This window comes from Emydura macquarii, unplaced genomic scaffold, assembly GCF_026122565.2.
Source record: "Emydura macquarii macquarii isolate MOO-44397 ecotype Brisbane River unplaced genomic scaffold, CSIRO-AGI_Emac_v2 contig_1982, whole genome shotgun sequence".
Classification (NCBI taxonomy): Eukaryota; Metazoa; Chordata; order Testudines; family Chelidae; genus Emydura; species Emydura macquarii.
This window is the reverse complement of record NW_027132119.1, coordinates 1-20,691: the sequence shown is the minus strand read 5'-3', so window position 1 is coordinate 20,691 and position 20,691 is coordinate 1. Positions and strand designations below refer to the sequence as shown.

Below are 20,691 nucleotides of genomic sequence, written 5' to 3'. Positions count from 1 at the left end.
GCAGGAAGACTGATATCCCTGATCAAGTGAATCCTAGCAGGTGTCATTAGTGTTGCTGCTACTCTTAGCCATATACAAACACAATTTTTTCCCCTGTGAATCTGACTCAGCTACTGCATTTCACTTTCCTGGGGCAGTGAGTTCCACAGGCGAATTCCATACTGAAGTGGACACAGGCAGGGCTCTAGAGGCTGCTTCAACACAGTCATTACGTCTGGGCTTCCCATACAGTCTGGGATTGGGGGTGGGTGAATAAATACATTCATCCATCCCACCACTGTCAGGGGGTCAGAAGTCTTTAGAGAGCAAACAGTTTGAGATCACCGTAGGGCAAGAGAGATGTTTTTTCAATGGCTTCTAAAGTGGTTCTAAAAAGACTTAGGATGCTGGGAGTGGGATGGGGAAGGGAATGACTGGTTGCCAGCAGAGACAGGTCTAAGTTATGTCCTTTCTCCCCTTGCTGCACCCTGCACCCCTAATGTCTAAAGAAGACTCTCTCTCTGAACCAATGTTTTTAACCAACGCGGATCACATCGATGCGGGCCCAATGGAGACCATCCGGAAGTATTTCCCTGAGACGTGGATTTGGGATTTAGTTACAGTGCAGTAAGTGATCTTTATGGGATGTGCTGAGTGTGGTCAACTGGGTTACACAGACACTCAGGAGAAGTTGCTCACACGCCATGGGAGGCGCTTATATCCTTCTGTGACAGATACAGTATAGACTAGAGATGAGAGTGAAGGACGGTTAAATAGAAGACAGAAGGCAGGAAGTAACCGTTAATTGTGCGGATCACGATGGATAATCCCCCGCTAAGTGGTACAGCAGTAGGTGACCTGCCTGGGCAGTGTGTGTGTGTCGGAGGGAGGTGTAATTTCTTTGTGGTCCCAGTTCTGGTGCAGACATGGCTATTAACTAAGCATCTCATCCTGTTCTATATCCCTGTGTCTGAGGGATTTTCTGTTGTTCACTGGGGAACCCCACCCCAGTCTAGTTACGTGGGTGATTTGTCTGCGCAGTGGATGTGGGCTGGGATAGGATGGGATGGGGTGGGAGGAAGTGCTCAGTGGTGAGCCTACAGTAACCAACCAGCCTGCACAGCCCGGTGCTCACGAGGGACCCTGCAGTTAGAAAGGGCAGAGGTATTCGGGATCCTGTGAGGGACACACTTGTTCCCCCCAAAGCCAGGAAAACTCCCCCAGCTCCTCGTTTTTGTTTTGTCACCAGGCCCGTGGGAAGTGCCGACTTGGCCGTGACCATCCCCGACACCATCACAGAATGGAAAGCCAACGCGTTCTGCACCTCAGGTGACACTGGCTTCGGCCTGTCCCCAACCGTGTCCCTCAGAGCCTTCCAGCCCTTCTTCGTGGAGCTCACCCTGCCCTACTCCGTGGTGCGCGGCGAGGCCTTCACGCTAAAGGCCACGGTCTTCAGCTACCTGAGCCGCTGCATCAGGGTAAGGGACACTCACACCTTTGCTCAGCGGGGGCAGGGAGGAGAGCACAGGGTCAGTTCCAGCACTGCTCCCCGTCCAGGGGAGGCAGCTGATTGGCCCCTAGGAAAGTGTCGTTTACAGTGGTAAGAAATGGGTGTTGGAAAGGAGGAATCTGATTGGCTGCTAGGCGTGCGTTACTACAGGGTACAGAGTGGGCGTTATGAAAGAAGGAATCTGTTTGGCTGACAGGTTTGCGAGTTCCCAGCGGCTGCAGTGCATGTGTGCAGTGCTGCGTGGCATGAGGCCAAGGCCCAGCACCGGTGCCCACTCCGGGAAGCCAGGAGTCTCCACTAGAGTAAGCGGTGATGCGCAGTGTGCGGTCACCCCAGCTACCTTGCTTGCCATGGGTCATGAGATCGGCACAGGAGGTCTAAGGACAGGTGCCTTCAGCCGCACAGGAAGGTGGACGCAGATATATCTGCAGCTCGCAAACCTGTCAGCCCCCAGACTCCCTGCCCCGTCTCCTCCCCTGCACTGTCCAAATCTCCATTTACCCCCAGCCCTCTCAAACCCCTCTCTCTCCCTGCCTGACGACACCTCTCTGCACAACTGACAGGTCAGCATCTCATTGGCTTCATCTGACGACTTCCGGGCCACCCCTGTGGAGAAGGAAGAAGAATCTTATTGTCTCTGTGTGAACAAACGGAAAACCGTGTCCTGGGCTGTGACTCCAAAATCTCTGGGTAAGGGACCTGGCAACTGCAAAATCTCAGGATCAGGGACTAATGGATGGCGCCAAAACCTCTCTTGAGGAACCAAGTGGCTCCAGAATTTCTGGATAAGATACTGGATGGCTCCAACCTCTCTGGAAGGGACTGGTCTGCTGTGAGAGGACAAAGGCCGGCCTTGTGGCTGAGGCACTGGACTGGATTCAGGAGACCTGGGCTCAGTGTCCAGCTCTTGGGCAAGTCAGTGTCTCTTTGCCTCAGTTTCCCCATCTGTAAAACAGGAATAATGCATTCATCCATTTATGGGGGGTGCTCAGACACGACTGTGATGGAGGCTGTATAATACCTGGATTAACGGACTGGTTGGGTCTGAAATTGCTGGATAAGGAAGTGGGTGGCTGTGAAATCGTTGGTGGCTCTGAAACCTTGCCGGGGTCTGGGCAGCAGAATCGGAAGACCTGCCCCTGCACTCCCCTCCTCTCCTCTGTCCCCAGCCCCTTTCGATGTAGCCACTGGAGCCAAGGGGCTGGAAGGCTGCTGCAGGGCTGTGCTAACGTGCTAGCCTGCGTGTGACTTGCGCTCTGCCCTCTCTAGAGAGCTTTCCATGTAATCAACGGTGCCGCAACGCGGAGCACCATGGGAATGACGCTGGCACCCTGTGGCTGCAGTGCCTGGCAGAACCCTTGTCTCTCTCTGTTTCAGGTCATGTCAATTTCTCAGTGAGCGCTGAGGCCCTGAAGTCAGAGCTGCTCTGTGGGAACGAGGTAGTGGAGACCCTGGACGAAGGGCGGAAGGACACGGTGATCAAACAGCTGTTAGTGGAGGTAGGTGGGCCGCTTAGTCCTGTGGTAGTGAGAAGTCATGGTAACTCACTGCTGCATCATGACAACTGATATAATGCTGCAGATCTCCTCTGCTTTATAGGAAAGCCATATTGACTTAATACCACCACAGCAATAACACATTCTCTAACGCTGTAAAGGGACGCAGTGATAGCTCACTACATCGGCCAGTGTAAACTATAATGCTGCATAGCCTCTTACAGGACAACAATGGCATCTCATTACAGTGTGACTGAAGTAGTAAGCAAAGGCGATACGTTTGTCACGGCCATGTCTTTTGGGACAGAAACTATGACTTTAGGTTTTGTCCATAACAAATCGTGGGATCAGGCCCTGAGCGGGTGTACATTGGCATAGCTCCATTAATTTCTATGCAGCTTTGTGGATTTATACCAGCTGTCGGTCTGGATCACAGTGCTTGTAAGAAGAGCTGTGTGAATAACCAATCTTTTGGTTCACTGGCCAAACTGAAAAATCATCATTTTGGGTGAACCCAATGAAAATGTTTCAGGTTTTTTTGATGAAACTACGTTTTTTTTTACTTTTTCAGTACAAGTCAAACAAGATATTTGATATGACCTGACATGAACCATTTTGTTTCTTTTTCAAATTTTTACCTTTTTTCAGCATAAAATCGAACTAAAATTCAAAACAAAAAAAGTAATTCTGAATTGAAAAATCAAATTGTTTTGTTTAGAAAATGTCCAAACAAAATTTTTGATTTTTTTTTTAACTGAAACAATTTGGTGAATTTAGCAGAAATTTGAGAAATGTTTTGGTCAATCCGAATCTGCATTTTACAGCGGAAAAAAAGCTTTTATACAAAATTTCTCTCAGATCTACTTGTAAACCCATTCCTGAGTAGGACACTTCCAGGAACAGTAACAAATCTTGTCCTGTATGTGACCAGTGTAATGGAATACAGGAGAGTGACCACATTTTAAAACGTTTTTCATTTATTAGTGAATTATCATTGTTTATTTTAAATTATTTGGTTGCATAATTTAAAAAGAAGCTCAAGGTATCTGAGCCAATGACTTTTTTGGTATATTTTTCTATAAATGTGTGTCTCCTACAGTATCTTCTAATGAGCAATCCATGGCTTTCCCCTTTTTTTTTTTGACATGACACCCAACCAGCCTCAACTCAATAAAACCCTCTGTAGCTATTCTGTGTACTAGGAAAGCAGTGATACTTGTTACATAGTCTGCTCTGAGCAATACCACATGCCAGCGTAAGGCGACTCCTCTCTCCGCTGTAGGAAAGCATTCATCATTTGTACATAGTGTGATGTCAGCAGTAACACATCATCTAACTCTGCAGCTCCTCTCCAAGTTACAGAAATGCATCCCACTTTTTCAGTAAGGCACTTTTTCAGACACAATTCGCATTATGATATCAACCCAGAAAAACACTTTGTAAGCTTCGAGCTAAGACTGAATCTTGTGTCCAGTTCTCGGTGCCGCACCTAGGAAAGACAGGAGCAAATTGGAGAGAGTCCAGAGCAGAGCAACAAAAATGACCAAAGGTTCAGAAAACCTGCCTGTGAGTAAAGGCTGAAAGAACTGGACAGGTTTGGTCTGAGGAAGAGATGGCTGAGGGGGACCGAGATAACAGTCTTCAAATATGTTGCTGCAGAGAGGATGGTGATCAACCGTTCTCCATGTCCTCGGATGGGAGATCAAGAAGTAATTGGCTTAGATTGCAGCAAGGGAGTTTTGGTGAGATACTAGGAAAAGCTGTCTAACTGTCAGGGTAGCTGAGGACTGGCACAGGTCACCTGGGGAGGTTGTGGATTCTCCACCATTGCAGGTTTAAGAACAATTAGAGAAACACCTGTCAAAGATGGTCAAAGCTTATTTGGTTCTGCCACATTATGAGAGGATGGATTCGATGACCTCTCAAAGTCCCTTCCAGACCTACCTTTCTATGATTCTGTCATGTTACAGTAAATCTGCATGGCTTTTGCTTTAACATTAGCCTATTTTCCAAGTGAAAGTCGAATTCTTACTTGGCTCCTTTTTCGATAAGTAGAGACACAAAGACCTGTGAGATGCTGCACAAAAAATTCCAAAACCAGTGATTTCTAAGTCTCTTCAGCTGAAGAAAGATTCACTTCGCTTCCCTCAGAGTAGTGGAAATGACTGACTTCAGTTTGAGCTGATCTGACAGTTCTGTAAACACAGGGATTGTTTTTCTCAGAATTATGAAGAAGGTGAAAATTGGGCTTAAAATAACAGACGCCAAAGGGTAACTTTAACTGCAGTTGTGGGGGGTGTGCTGATCATGCCCGGTTATTTTAGTGAACTGGCCAGTGCACCACCGCGCTCTACTGCCTGGAATCCAAAACGCTCATCTATGCATGCCAGGCTGACAAGGAGTTTGAGCTGGTTGGAAAATGGGATTCTTCTTCCCCAATGAATTTTCCACCAGAAAAAAAATCTTTACAAAATCTTTGGTCAGTGCATTTGGATTTCCTGAGCAAATGTTCAGAATGACACTCAGTGACAGATTTGTCACTCAGATTAGTTTTGGAGAGACATTTTGAAACAAAACAAAAATGTTCATATCCACCTCAAACGTTGTTTTAGTGTTTTAATGTTTTATTTCTTTCCTCAACGTTTGGATTCTGCCCCCCCCTGCCCCCCCCCCCCCCCCCACACACACACGCTTTAAAACCTTTTTACCTTTTCCAATTGGAGAAAGGGTGGAAAAGGTGTTTTTTTTTTTTTTTAAGGTGTGAGAAAGTGAGGGAACACTCGCTTTTCACATTTGGTTACTGTTTTCCTCCTGGCAAAAGTTGGAAAACAGGAATAAAAAGGGAAACCCTTTTATTCACAGAAGAGAAATTTGCAGGAGAGGAGTGTGGTCCAAAAACAAATGGCTTCGACTAACCCTCTTTTTTGACAACATTTAGTTCCTGAGTTTTAGGCAGACTTGTGTTGCGTGGCTGAATAAACTACAGGGCTTCTTCTTTAGCTCCAGCCACTGGGGTCTTGGCCTTTGGAGCAGGAGGAAGTGAGTTCTATCCCCGTTGTAGCCATACAGGACTCATTGACCACAGTGTGTAATGGTGAACTCCTATGTGGCCATGCAGTTGTTACAATGTGTCATTTCACAGCACCGAGCGCTGTGGTCCTACCGAGCAAAGCTCGTCAATATGTGCTTAACTTCAGGCACATGATTTGTCCCACTGACCTCACACGCACTTAAAGATAAGCACCTTCCAGGATCAAGCCCCTACATCGCTGCATTATCATTAATATCACAGCACATTATCAGCAGCCGCACATGGTATAAAGCTGCAAGTTCGCTCTGTGTAACACGGGATGCCCACGTTTTACGCTGTGATATCAGCAACGAATCACCCATGGTATAACATTGCAATACCCTCCCCTTGGATGTGAGGAGGCAGTAACTTGTTAGTAGCTGATTTCCAGCTATTATCTGGTGGCTTTATAAGAATTATTATCACAAGAGAATTTCCAAGTTTCTTTCTTTCTTTCTTTTCTCCCCATCTCCCCCCTCCAGCCCATCACCCTTGAACAGGTTTTTCTGCCGCCAGGGGCTCAGTGTCTCTGCAGGTTCTCACCTTTCTCATTTTCCTTCCTCTTCCCTTTTCCTCCCCACCCCAAAGCCTGAGGGGCTTGAGAAGGAAACGACCTTCAACTTCCTGCTCTGTGCAGCTGGTAAGTGCTTCACCCCTCCTGATCTGCCTCTGAAAGGAAAGAGTGGATACCCCCGGGAAGGAGGGAGACAGTTTCAGGTCCCTGAGGGGAAGAGCTACCTCCAGGCAGTAATATGGAACTGATCAAAGTGGGACACATGCAGCTGGATAACTAGGAAATGTTTCTCACGGTGAAGGGCTGGAAGCGTAGGTCTTAGGGAACGTTCCTGGCCCGGGTCCTGGGGGCTGGGCTAGATGGGATTTAATGGGGCTTTTCCCTTCTCTCACTCTCTGAGTCTGTGGAGTGAAATGACCAACTAGAAGGTGCAGAGACAGAGCTGGAGACTGCAGTTCCCTGGTCTCACCGCGGGGTGGCAGCTCACTGCGTGTGGAGGGCTGGGCAGGCAGGTGAGGGGATCCTGGCCTGAGAGGGGAGTTGGGGACGGGGTGGGGGGATCACTATGAAGCTATGGAGGAATGGAGGGGCTAAAGGCAGGGAGACCTTGTGCAGGGCCAGGGGCAGTGTCCCAGCTCCTGTGCTGGGGGGAGAGGGGGGATATTCACTGCCGCACAGGGGGATTTTCCTGCAATCACGTCTGTCTGACTTTCCCCCAGAAAAGACAGCGCCGAAGCCAGTTTCCCTGAGGCTCCCGCAGAACGTGGTGCAGGGCTCGGCCAGAGCCTATTTCTCCGTGCTGGGTAAGTGAGGCAGTCCGCCTCTACCCCGGCCTTACCACGCGTTCCACTCCTCACCCTGTGCGCAGCCGGCAGAGCCCCCTCCATTGATCCCTCCAGCTGCCCACTGCTGTCCTCTCTTGCCAGCACTTCACCTCCTTTCCCTCCCTCCTTCCCCCACCTCTGCCTCCGTGCCCACTTCTCCAGCTCTTCATCCAGGCTAGAGCTCCCGTCTGTCCCTCCAGCAGCACGCCCGTCGCGGTGCTCTTTCCTGTGTCCCGTCTCTCTCAGAGAACATTCCTCTGTCTCCTCTTTTCTCTGTGTGTGTGTGTGTCTCTCTCCCTCCCGTGACCTGTGCTCTCACAAGTCTGTTCGGGATCTCTCACACCAGCACCCGTGCTCTGCAGCGAGCTGTGATCCGCAGGCCAGCTCTGTGCCGCACTCACTCCCTGTGTCTCCATCCCCAGGCGATATCCTGGGCACAGCCATGCAGAACCTGCAGCAGCTCCTCCAGATGCCCTTCGGCTGCGGGGAGCAGAACATGGTCCTGTTCGCCCCCAACATCTACGTCCTGGACTATCTGAATAAGACGGGCCAGCTGAGTGAGGAGACCAAATCCAAGGCCATCGGATACTTAGTCAGCGGTGAGGAGAGACGGGGCTTTTGCTTCTTCCAGGGTCATGCTGGGAGCTTCTCGTGTCTGCCTGGCTCAGACAACGCTTCCATGGGGAAGGGTGGATGGACTGAGGGGGCCATCTGTCTCTCAGGGGCGAGGGGCCACACATCTACATTCCCAGCTCTGTTATCCCATTGCTCTCCAGGCTGTGAGCCCACTGGTGATTCACTCTTACCTCAGCAAACCAGACTCGGCTCCCCAGATGGCCTATTGGCCTTTCCTAGCCACCAGTGCATTGGCAGCACCCTAACAGCTGACCCCTCGTCATACACTTTTGACCTGGTACCTCCAACATTCCTTCCCACCTCACCAGGGGTCAGAGGTTCCCCTTCCCAGGAGCTGCTCAGAGTAGTTACCCCGTTAATGGCCAGTGTTACAATAGATCACTTCCCAATAGGGGTGCGATAGTATGATAGCATGCTGGGATCTGGGGTGACATCTGGGAACACAGAGAGCTCTACTCTCAGGAAGTGCTCGATGGGAGAAGACGGGTCCATGTGGAGGAAGGACACAGCCTAGTGCCGCACTGTCTTGGCTCTCTGTGTACTTCAACACTGACCAGTCAATCTGACACTGAGCATGCCCAGGTGGCCCTGGCAATGGACATGGTTAACATTTCTGCTGATGACGTGCCAGGCAGAGAAGAAGAGCTGGGTTGGTTCTGCAGGTCTGGCAGCAGTATAATGGAGCACAGCCTGGTTTTAAACCTTGTCTTTACTGGGGAGATCTGTTTATTTGTAACACATTTAGCCAAGCTGTAGTTTTAATACATGTTAGTTGATCAAAGTAAACTCTAGACTCCTCGCTAGGGTTAACTCGACCAGCTAACACATGTGAAACTACAGCTGCCTTGTCTACGCTGGGATTTAAATACGTGTTAGCTAGCACATGTTGGTAATACTCCCTTATTCCTAGTGTGGACATGACCTTTGTCAGTGAAGCCAGTAGCCATGACTCTGAGCACACACGGGGCAGAGCTGCTGAGTGACCAGGGGCCATTTCCACATTTTCACTTTTCAGATTTGTTTTTCACACCTTTGATTATTCCTCTTTCTCCATTTCTTTGTGGTTTACGGCTCTCCCCTGTGTTTAAGGCTAGCACTAGCCACTGTAGCACTTAAGTGTAGACACTTACTACACCCCTGCCATCACTGTAGGTAGCTAAATTGATGCTAGAATTCTTCCATCAGCTTTGCACCGTTTGCACCGAGGATTAGGTCAGTTTCACTATGTTTTTCCCACCCTTAAGAGACACAGCTATGCTGATGTAATTTTCAGAACAGACCAGCCCCAGGGCTTACATTCAGCTGGAGCTGTCCAGAGCAGAGCTCCAGTAAATATTTTCAACCCCCCCTGGAATTTTTATAGCATGGGGAGAGGGCCTTTGGGGGGCTCCAGGAAATACAACATGAGAATGTAAGCCCTTTGAACCTGGTGTAGGAGCTGAGAGAGGCACATCATAACCCTGCTGCCTGTGGATTCATTTAACGCTTATTAGCAGATCAAGGCCTCTCTGCTGAGTGACTGAAGCTGTTCCTGTGTTTAGGAATGGGAAGGACCAGCTAGCATGTGTACTGGTGTGCGCACGTGGGTGTGTGTGTGTGTGTGTGTGGACACACACAGCACTGCCCCCTGCTGGCTAGGATACATCAGAGCTGCTTCTGTGCCTAAAGCTCGCTGTAAACCCAGCTTTTACCAATGTAACTATTTTTACCAAAATCGTGTGGATGCAGTTCTACCTCCTCCCCATACGGGAACAAGCTATTCTGGTATTAGCACTTTTATACTGGGGTAACTACACCCACACTGGGGCAGTCACACCACTTTAACTCTGCTGGTACAATTAAAGCAGGATGTTTGTGTAGACAGGGCTGAAGAGTCTCTTTTCCTGGCTGAAGTCTATAGCTGGATTTCAGCGCAGTAAAACACACCTTCGTTCTCCTTTCAGGTTACCAGACGCAGCTGAACTACAAACACCAGGATGGTTCCTACAGCACGTTCGGGCCACGTCATGGGCAGCCAGGGAACACCTGGTAAGATTTCAGCGCCGCTGAATTCTTTCCCTTCTGCTGTTATACCCTGATGCCTGCCATTGTTAGCAGGTGCTGAGCATGCAGGGACGGAGGAGAGGGGAGGAGATCGAGAGCTGATGACGTGAGATAAGAGAATGAAGAGGGGTGCTAGGGAAGGGAGATCTCCTTCAGTTCATGTGCTAAAGGCCTGCGATTCTGAACTAATAACCATTTACAGCCCCCGGATTCCCTGCCTCAGCTCCGGTTAGAGCAGCCTGGAGGCTGTTCTGACTTGCTCCAGCTGGCAACAGGTCCCTGAGGACCAAACATCAGCTAGGGGTGGCCAGAACACGGCACACTCCAGCCACTTGCTCTCCACACCCTCTGTACCAGCAGCTACGTGGGGGGTGGTGTAAAAGTGCCGGCCAAAGATTCCCCAGCTGGGTGGCTTGCAGGTAATTTCAGATCCCTTTGTGTTACTTGAGCAGGGCGAGGGGGCCAGAGAGGGCAGAGAATCCATGCCAAAGCCCTGAGTGTGGAGACGTGACCTTCCTGAAATGATGTGTTTGATCCTCAGCCGGAACAGTTTGGCCACCACTGGCCTCAGGATAACGAGGGGGCTGGTAACAGAGGGTGGAGCCATCACAGCCCCTCAGTGCTTAGTGCATGGTGTGCAGGGTGAACAGACAGGCTGGGCAGCTCTGTAGGGGTTGCTCTGCCCTCTGTCACTACTGACCCCAGCGCCCCAGTGGGATGCTAGGGGCATGTGATGCAGGTTTTTAATAAGAAAACCAAACCATTTTAAACCAATGCAGGAGGCTGGCTCGTTCCCTTCCCTAAAACGGGTACTTTTCTGTGCCAAGTCAGACGACTTCTGGTCTTGCCCCCAGGCTCTGCTATATCTCAGGAGGTGGCTGAGGGCGTGAATGGTTCCCTGTCCCATGGCCACCAGCGCTCTGGCCCCTGCTGCTTCCCCTCAGGCAGGCAATGCCCCGCACCCGTCCCCTCCAGCAGGCCCAGGACATGGGAGGGAGCTCTCACGCTGCCGCTCTCCGTCGCAGGCTGACAGCCTTTGTGCTCAAGTCCTTCGCGCAGGCCCGCTCCCACATCTTCATAGAGGAGCAGCACATCCAGGACGCCCTGGCCTGGCTCGCCGGCCGGCAGAAGGAGAACGGCTGCTTCCGCAGCTCCGGGACACTCCTGAACAACGCCATAAAGGTGACGTATTCACCCAGCTGGGTTCCCGTGGGCCTCATGGGACCCAGACAGGGCTCCAGTGAGATGGAGAGAGCCAGCAAATACTCCTGGGAACAGCTCAGCCACTTCAGCACATGGAGCTGGGGCAGATGGGATCTGCCAAGGGGCCGAGGTCAGGCATGTATCATACTGTACATGGAGCTACCATGGGCAGGAGAAGGGAGACGAGGGGAGATACATGGAAGCTACCATAGTGTGGGGAGAACGGGGATGTAGAACGCCACTGGGAGGAGGGGCAAGGACGGGGGAGGTTTCGGGGTTAATGTCTCTCTCTCTGGTTCCCTGCAGGGTGGGGTGGACGATGAGGTCACGCTCTCTGCCTACATCACCATCGCGCTACTGGAGATACCTCTGCCCATCACCGTACGTACCTGTAACTCCTCAAGCCACAGGCTTGGTGGGGACCCCCAGGTCGGCAGCCTCCCATCCCTAGAGAGAAGTCTTTAAAAATGGGGAAAATCCACTCAGAGAAGCCCTTACATTCACGTCCAGGTCTGGAATTGGACTTTGCCTGCTGCTTCCCTTCCAATCCGGGACTCTGGCTCTGTCTCATCTCTAACCCTTTGAAATGCTCTTTATTTAAAACGTTGGAGGCGGCGTTTGCTTGATTCTCTGTTACAAGCCTACAGCTTAGGTTTTCACAGATATCTAACACCTGGTTAAACGCCACTGAGCCCCTTGGCACCTGCCAAATGGTCCCCGTCAAGGGCCGATTTCTGGTCTCCTTCAGTGAGGTCTGTTCCATGCCCGGAAGTCGGACTGGTAAAAGTTCTGTCATCAGCGTGCAACCGAAAAGCCTGTTTTGGTGGAGTGAGTTCACACTGGGCCACTTGTGCCCGCGCGCTGTGTTCACAATGTATCGGGCCAGATTGGCACAAGTGTGGTGCCCTGGGGGTAGGCATCCCAGTGTCCTCTGCGCTGCTTCCATCGACCCTGCCTGGTGGGAACATTTTGTTGTGCAGTTTACGCTCTGCTTGTGGGAAACGTTCACTCAGCACCTGGGCAAAGGTACCAAGCAGCAGGGACAGCTGTGGCTGTGGAGTATGGAGTATGGACTGGGTAACGGTGAGGTGGGTTTCTGGTCATCGTGACGCTTGGCCAGTGGAGTTCAAAAGTGTTACGAGATGGGTCACTGCTGAAGGGAATGCTGCACTGTGGGACTGCAGGGGGAGGACCTCTTACGCTGGTGCAGCTAGTGAGCATCCACCCTACCGCTGTACGGATGTAACGCCACTGACACGGGGCTTCTGCTGCTCTAGAGAAGGGAGGAAGCAAGCCACAAAAACTGGAGGGTTTTGTCAGTCGGCAAATCAGAGAGGATGTGTGCCAGGCTGTGCCCAAAAAAGCTGAGTTCTGCAACTGGAGTCTAGCCCCGGCGTTAGATGTGTGGTGGTGCTGGCTGCGGCTGGACTATTCCTGGGATCAAAGCAAAGTGGCTGTGGTCCTGCATGGCCTGCTTGTTACCACTGTCCTGGGGAAGTGGCAGCCAGTTCCCACCCACTGTCATTAGACTCACCTGATCCCCGGGATTTAATCCAGAAAAGCTGATGTTGTGGTGAAGCCCATCTCAGTTAGAGGGTGTGTACACCCCAAGGCATTTTGTTTTCAGGCTTTCCTGTCTCAAAACCGGCTGAACTGATTCCCTCCCACGTTCCAGAAAGAACCTCTCTCTTAGCAGACACCAAGTGGCTGGGAAGGTTCAGATCAAAACATTTGGAAAAAGTTGCGAGCCTCTCAAAATGGGGCTGTCTTCTGGCCTTTCCATTCTCAGCCACTGCAAAAACACAGAGGGGCCGTCACGCTGCACATTGTTGTCCCTTGGAACGTCATTACTGGAAATGTTTGATTCCCAGCTTTGCTTCTCCAATGTGTGTCAGTGCGGAGTGACCATGCGACGAATGCAAAGAGCCGGGTTCTGCAGTACAGCATCGCCAGTCACCAAATGTACAGGGCCAGACTCACTGGTGGCTCTGGGTGCTTGGTGCCGGTCTAGTGATGCAAACCAGCCACGGTGCATTGCTGGAGAGGTGAAAGCGACAGCGTGCCCTGGGGAATCTGGCCCCGAAAGACCAGTTATTGTTTAGAGTTACTCGTGTGTCAGAAAGTCTGGAAAAAATACTTCAATAAATGGAAAACGTGCATGTTGTTTCCTGCTCGCTGAGTTCACAGAGAGAATTCACTCCATGGCAACCTCCCCTCCCTCTCAGAGCATGTCTCTCTCCCCCCAGCACTCTGTGGTCCGAAACGCTCTATTCTGTCTGGAGACGGCCGCGGAGCGCGGAGGAAACCACGTGTACACCAGGGCGCTGCTGGCCTACGCCTTCGCCCTGGCGGGGAAGGAGGAGAAGCGCAGGGCACTGTTGGACTCGCTTGACAAGGAAGCTGTGAAAGAGGGTGAGAGTTCCCAACGGGCCCTTCTCCTGCATTGCACCCACTGCCTTACATCCCCACTTTTCTAAGGTGCTGAAATATTCATCTAAAGACAAAGGGAATTTTTTAAAAACATGAGCTGGGGCTGGGGCTGCCGGGGCCTGACTTTGCAGTGACACAGGTGTATTGGGGGGCTTCCCTCCCTCCACCTCAGTGCGGAGAGTGAGCATATCCAGAAACCCTGCTCACAGGTACCGTTCCCACTGCGCCATAGCACAGCTCTGCTGCTGTCTTCACTGCTCAGCGCCACTCCTCATCCAAACACGGCTCGTCGCGCCGGACGCTCGTTCCTTGGCAGCGACTGCTCCTGCCCAGCAGAGTAAAGCCTGCTCCCTCCAGCAAGAGACAGCCAGAGAGGAAAAGCCTCATGTTTGCACTGATCAAGTGAAAAAAGAGATCATTTGGGGGGCCCAAGGTAAGGCCCTGATGTCCCAGGAAATCCCATGAACTGGGACTGTGCTGCTCAGACAAGGACGTACAGGCCCTTTGCCCCGCTGGAGTGGGGTGTGATCACCACTGCGGTAACCCTTCGGCCCGGAGCGCCTGCAGGCTGGGCTCTCTTAGCCACCTCTCACTTCCTGGATCAGCAAGCCCAGGAACGCCTGAGACTGTCTGTTGCTGGGCTGTCAGCTCCTAAGATAAAGGGACATAGGCACAGGGGTGGCAGCCTGCTACGTCGCTGAGTGTCTGTATACGAGGTTTGTATAAATCCACCAGATCAGCCAGTGAGGAGCTAGTTCATCCTTTCATGTCTCATGCCAACATGCCAGACAAACCTGGGGGCTCTGGTCTCCCGCCCGCACCAGCAGGTCAATAACCCCCTTAGAAAGGGCATGTCCTGAGCATCTGTATTTCCTTCTGCTCTCCCCTCCCGGTTCCCTTCTCCCACCGCAGACGGCGCCGTTCACTGGCGGAGGCCCGGGAAGCAGCAGGAGGCCGATCTCCCCTTCTATCACCCCCGCGCTCCCTCTGCCGAGGTGGAGATGACGTCCTACGTGCTCCTCGCTTACCTCACCACACAGCCGGCGCCATCCCAAGGAGACCTGTCCTTAGCCGCTCCCATTGCACAGTGGATCAGCAAGCAGCAGAATCCCAACGGGGGCTTCTCCTCCACCCAGGTGAGCCGCTCCCCTCCCTGGCCTCAGACCCCTAGGGCAGGAGGGGGAGGCAGACAGGACAGGGCAGGAGACAGACAAGTAACCCGGGGGGATGGGGCGGCTCCCTGGAGCGGGGATGGGGACACAGTGCCCTGGCTGTACGGTTTAGATCCTGGGATAGGCAGCGCACGGAGCATGGTTACATCAGATCCCCACAGGCCCCGGGGGACTAATGAGGCAGGAGACCAGATGAGTGATGCCCTGTGTACGGAGGGCAGAAGAGTCGCCCTGAGCACCCGTGAGTGCGACGCCATCCGTGGCTCCCCCCAGCACTGACCCCGTCCAGCCAGGCCAATCCAGATCGGGATCTGAGGCCTCCCCAGAGAAGCAGCAGCCGCCAGTCCCTGCCAGACACAGCGGGGTGGGGGGGATGGACGGACAGGGGAGAATTGCCATCCTGCGTGAGGACCAAACAGGAGGTGCCGTCTCCCCTCTGAGCAGTGCAGGCCGTGCTGGTGCTTGGAGGTTGGGACCTCGGGAGTGACCTCTCTAGACAGGACCAGTCACTGGCCCCATGTTCCGCCATTGCCCTGGCTGGTTTGATACCCAAAGGGCTGTAAGACTTTCTGGTACTCCATTACCGAGCCACCTGGAGGGCAGCTGCCTCACTGGTCCTTTCTGAGCCACGGGCAGCTCCCCTTTCACTTGGTCTGTCTGACCTCAGCTGCCCTTTCAGGCTGGTCCTTCAGGGGAGGGGGTGGCATCTTCCCCCTGCTCCTTTTGGTGGAGTGTCAGAGATACCAGATCCCCGAGGCCGAGGTTCCTAAAGGTATTAGACACCTGGCTGCTTTCAATGGGCGATAGGTGCCTAAATACCTTGGTGGATCTGGGCCCCAGGGAATAGGGAGAATGACCTGTGCTGGTGACGGGAAGAGAATGGATGAACATGGGAAAAGCCGACCTGTCTGTCTCCCTTCTCCACATGAGCAGGGCACCGCTATGCGGGAAGGGTGGGTGGGATGGGGACTCCAGGTCCATGGAAATGGCTCACTCGCCCCTCGGGCGCTGGGCCCATCTCTTGTCTGGCAGGACACAGTGGTGGCACTCCAGGCCTTGTCCCGATACGGAGCCTCTACCTACACCAAGGACGGAGGCGCTTCCACAGTGACCGTGCGATCCACAGGGGACTTCCATGCCGAGTTCCAGGTGGATCAAACGAACCGTCTGCTGCTCCAGCGCACGGCACTGCCGGAGGTGCCAGGGGAGTACAGCACAGCGGTGACCGGAGAAGGGTGTGTCTACGTGCAGGTGAGGGGCCCGGGGGCAGGCGGAGAGGCAGAGCCTACTGCTGACGGGAGTCCGTCACATTCCCATTGGAGATGGCAGGGTGGGGTGAGGTGGGGAGGGGAGGAAGGGAAGGAAAAACTGGAAGAGATGGGGGAGAGGAGGATAAAATAGGACAAGGCGTGAGGAGGAGAGAGAATGGACAGAGAGTTGGGGGATGGGGAGAGAGAGAGAGGAGAGAAAGGAAGGAATGAAACTGAGCAGGGGGAAGAAGATAGTGGAGAACAGCAGAGAGGAGATGGACGGATGGACACAGACAGACACAACTGTGTATTCCCTTCCAGACCAGCCTGAGGTACAACGTGCTTCCCAAGCCGGAAGAGGCGCCGTTCGCGCTGCAGGTGCACACGGTCCCCGAGACGTGTGACGGGCCCAAGGCCCACAGAACCTTTGACATCGCCATAAACATCAGGTAACTCCCCTCGCGGGGCCGGGCCTTCCAGAGCTCCTAGGGCCAGGGACGAGTCACTCCAGGAGCTTGCAGTGGACTAGCAGGAAGCAGGTGGGGTGGGAGATGCTGCAGGTCAGGGGGGTCTCCACCTATGCCTGTCAGGGTTGAGGTGCGTCAGCTCTGTGCTGAGATGTATTAAACCTTGTTTCCTTTCCCGCTTGGTCTCCCAGCTACACAGGGAAACGCCCCGTCTCCAACATGGTCATTGTTGACGTTAAGATGCTGTCAGGATTCATCCCTGTGAAGACATCAGTGAGGAGGGTAACAGCTCGTTCTGTGTATAGGCCCCAACCAATCAGTGCCCCTTGCCTTCAGCCCCCCCGAGGGGTATCTGGCCATCAGTGAGCTCCAATCCCTAACCCCTCATTTTGCAGGGGCAGCCTGGTCTTATCTCCAGCGTTAGGGCCCCCCATGTCTCCCGTCTTTCTGACCCCATCTCTTCTTTCCTACTGGAGTCTGGAAGGGTGTGAAATCCCCCACCCCACTTCTGTCACGAGTCCCACTTCAGATCAGTCTTTCACCAGCAGATTTCCCAGCCTACGGGATCAGCAAATCGTTCCCTGTCTGATTCCAGGCTGGGGCTCATGGACACTCTGTGCAGTGACTCCTGGCATTGCAGACAGTGTCAGTCTAAGAGCTAGAGAAGCAGGGAGCACGGCAAGGCCAGTATGATGGGCGTTGGCGATCCTGGAACTGGTGCTGCCTTTAATTGGAGCCCAGCCCCTGAGCTGCACTTTACACCTCAGTCCAGCAGTTGGGTGGGGCCACATACTCCACCCCCTGCCTACAGCACCAGGGGACAGAGGGCCTGGTGGATTCTCCTCCATCACGAAACATTTTTAAATCAAAATTTGATGTTTGTCTGAAAGATCTGCTCCAGGAATACTTTTGGGGATGTTCTATGGCCGGTCTTATATACATAGGCGTAATTTGACTTCTGTATTTGGAAGGGTAGCTCCAGTCAGGCCAATGGGGCCACGTGGGGGGGGGGGGGGAGAATTCCATGCCTGTCTGAGGCTTGCAGTTTGGTGGGCAACACCCCCCCACAGTCTCCCCAAAATACGCCCATGGTTAGGTCTGATTAGAGAATCACAATGGTCCCCTCTGGCTTTGGACTCGAATTTTGAAAGCATCCCCTACCTTAGTGCTCTGGGGTGGATTGAAGGGGGACTCAGTAACATCCTGCTTCTCTCCCTGGGCTGCTGGCAGCTGGAAGGACATAACCAGATCCACCGCACGGAACTGAGCACCAACCACGTGCTGCTGTACATGGAGCAGGTGAGCGGCCACCTGGGGCCAGGATGGGGAGAATCACCCCTGACGTACCCCAGGGAGGGGATCTCCCAAGTCTTAGCTGGGAAACACAAACCGATGTATTTCCCCCCTGCAGTAACTGCTGCTTCCCAGCGTTTCCCTCCAACACTTCTTGATCCCCCAACATACACAGCTGAGGCCTGGTTCTCCCCCCACCTACGGGTACCAGGGAGAGCAGCTTGTACCTAAGGTGCTTCTTCCTCCTCCCTCAGGTCCTGAATCCCTGCCAGGCCCTGCAGCCAAGGGGGGCAGGTGCTGGGCCTGCAGGATCCTGGGTGGGGAGCAATGGGGCAGACACCGGGTGGGGAGAAGGGGAAGGAGAGGGTGAGGTGGCTCAAGCTGCCTCCTGAGCCTCGTCTGTTTCCCCTCCCAGGTGAGCAACGTGACTCAGATCTTCTCCTTCACGGTGGAGCAGGACTTCCCCGTGCAGAGCCTGAAGCCAGCGCCGGTGAAAGTCTACGACTACTACGAGACGGGTGCGTGTGGGGGCAGGGCTAGGGGACGTTAGCCCCGTGGGCCTGTCTCAGGGAGGGGAGAGGCCACAGGCAGAACCACGGGGGAACTGCTCAGCGATGCCCATGCAGGTTCAAGGGCAAACCCCGTTCGCTTCTCCTCCTGCTTCCAACCCGAACGGCCCTGCTGCCACCATGCCTCACGCTGGCTTCCCCCACGCAGACAATGTCCCCACTGGGGTCCCCTCCGGGGCTCCCACTCACATCTCTGGGCACAACGGGCCTGTTCTCAGCAGCATCTCCCCACTCCCAGCTGAGAATGTGGGGGACGCAGGGATTATGGGCAAGGAGCATCCTCCTCTGGCCCCATGCTCACACCATGGGCCCCAGACCCCTCCCGCCCTGTAGAGGGAAGGTGCCAACCCAGTGGGTTAGAGCCAGGGGGATCTGGGAGGGTCCTGGGTTCAGATCCTGCCCTGAGATACCAGCTCTGTGTGTGTGACCTGGGGGAGGCACGTTCACTCCTCCACGTCCCCAGCTAAGAAATCGGGGTGACAAAACCAGAGCCCAGCGGCAAACCCGGCTGTCGTGTGGCAGACGAAGTGTGCAAACGGTCACAGGGCACCTGGCACAGCCCCGCCGGAGATGCCTGCTGCGCTGTAGGCTTGGGGTGACCTTTGCCTTCTTCCCATGGAGCCCAGCGGAGGTTCCCCGAGTGCCCCTGGAGACGGGGCTCCCTCCCCTGCTGCGGAGATCTCTGCAGAGCCTGCCTGGTGCGGTGCCAGCTCTCTGCTGCAGGGCCTGGTGGACGCGCCTCTCTCGGCGCCCCGTGTGCGCAGCCCTGGTTGGGTCTCACGCAGCCCTGCTCACGTCTCTCTTCCCTTGTGTCCTCCAGATGAATTCGCCATTGCTGAGTACAGCGCCCCCTGCCGCCAAGGTAGCGTATGAAGAGCCATTTCCTCCCGTCTTCCTGCTCGCAGCACCCCCAGATCTACTCCGCACCGCGAGTGCTCATCTCCGGCAGTGTACCCCCCGCAGTCGGAGCTGGTGGCTTTTCTCCCCTGCACAGCGGATTGGGCCTTGCACTGATGGCCCCTCGGCTTATCCCAGGGACAGATGCTCCTTTCATCCCTCCCTTTACACAGCTCCCTCCTGCAGCCTCTGCCTCATGAGCCATATTGAAAGGGTGTCACTGCAGTGGTGTGTGAGAGGCTCTTCCTGGGACGGGGCGAGGGCTTCTGCCCAATCGGAGCCAAGAAGTCCCTGCCCTCGCACAGGGTCGCTTTTTTATGTGAGGTTTTCAGAGAGGGTCTGTCCCAGCTCGGATCAAATAGTGTCTGAGACCACTCAGCCTGCTGCCAAAGCTTAGCTTTTTTACACCCTTTCCCCAGCAGTTGGGTCTGAGCTCACTGCCCCTGGCGCTGACGGCTGTTGTGTAAATGGATTCACTCCATCCTGCATTGGGTCCCATAGGAACAAAGGGGCGGGGAGAGAACGTGCTCCCCAGATCAGCACCTGGCCCCCAAAGCAAATGTTGGAGTTGAGCCTCAGCACGTTGATGGCTCCAAGGATCCTGTGGCCCCACGTCCATCCCAGCTGTGCTGTCTCCTGGCACATGGCCGCTCTGCAGTGTCAGACGCAGCAGGGAACAGCTCTCATGCCAACCTGTGCTGGATCCTGTGCTGTGACCCCCAGCACTATGAAACGCTCCATGTGGATGGCAGCTGAGCCAGGCCCCTGGTGGGGAGAGGTCGGGGCCATGGAATCTCCTGGCTGGGGCCCTGGCCGTGCTGCGCTCCCTGGGGCGGAGCAGCCGTGCCCAGCCCTGCAGGTGTTTGCTGGCTCTGTGTCCAGGCCTGAGGAGGAGCAGCGATTCTCTTCTCTAGCCCCCTCCCATTCCCTCTCCTTTTCCCCTCACAGTGGGAGCCGAGCAGAGCAACGTGTGAGGGATGGAGTCATGGTCTGAGCCTCCTGCATCCCACCTGCTTATCCCCTGTGCAGGCTGAGGGGTTGGATGGAGCGACCGAGAGAAAACAGCAGCAAGAAGAGGGAAATGAACATCACAAATAAATGAATCCACCAACCTAAGCAATGGCTCTGGCCTCTATTCCCTTAGCCCTGTTCAGCCCCAGATCACAGCTTTAACACCCAGGACGTCTCAGGCCTAGGTATGTCCCATCCTGCTAGGGCTCTGCCCCGCACAGCCAGCCAGGAGGAAAAGGGTCTGTGGGGAAAGATCTGCTAAGCCCCATTCTGTCCAATAGCCCTCCCCTTTTCCAGTTAGAGACTAGTGCGCGATTATACTTGTAA

At 53.8% G+C, this 20,691-nt stretch overlaps 1 protein-coding gene across 1 annotated transcript in view; it reads left to right on the top strand.

Annotated features, from left to right (window-relative positions):
• LOC137159887 (alpha-2-macroglobulin-like) overlaps positions 1–20,469 on the top strand; it is a 32,376-nt gene extending 11,907 nt beyond the window's left edge. The window contains 19 exon segments of the mRNA XM_067558357.1: positions 489–606; positions 1,229–1,457; positions 2,053–2,179; positions 2,867–2,988; positions 6,644–6,695; positions 7,289–7,372; positions 7,816–7,992; positions 9,973–10,057; positions 11,098–11,254; positions 11,582–11,656; positions 13,522–13,687; positions 14,618–14,841; positions 15,910–16,128; positions 16,449–16,576; positions 16,786–16,876; positions 17,825–17,893; positions 18,303–18,405; positions 19,277–19,318; positions 20,302–20,469. Of these exon segments, the coding sequence (XP_067414458.1) occupies positions 489–606; positions 1,229–1,457; positions 2,053–2,179; positions 2,867–2,988; positions 6,644–6,695; positions 7,289–7,372; positions 7,816–7,992; positions 9,973–10,057; positions 11,098–11,254; positions 11,582–11,656; positions 13,522–13,687; positions 14,618–14,841; positions 15,910–16,128; positions 16,449–16,576; positions 16,786–16,876; positions 17,825–17,893; positions 18,303–18,405; positions 19,277–19,318; positions 20,302–20,327 (2,294 nt within the window). The 3' untranslated portion in view covers positions 20,328–20,469.
• The last annotated feature ends 222 nt before the right edge of the window (positions 20,470–20,691 follow it).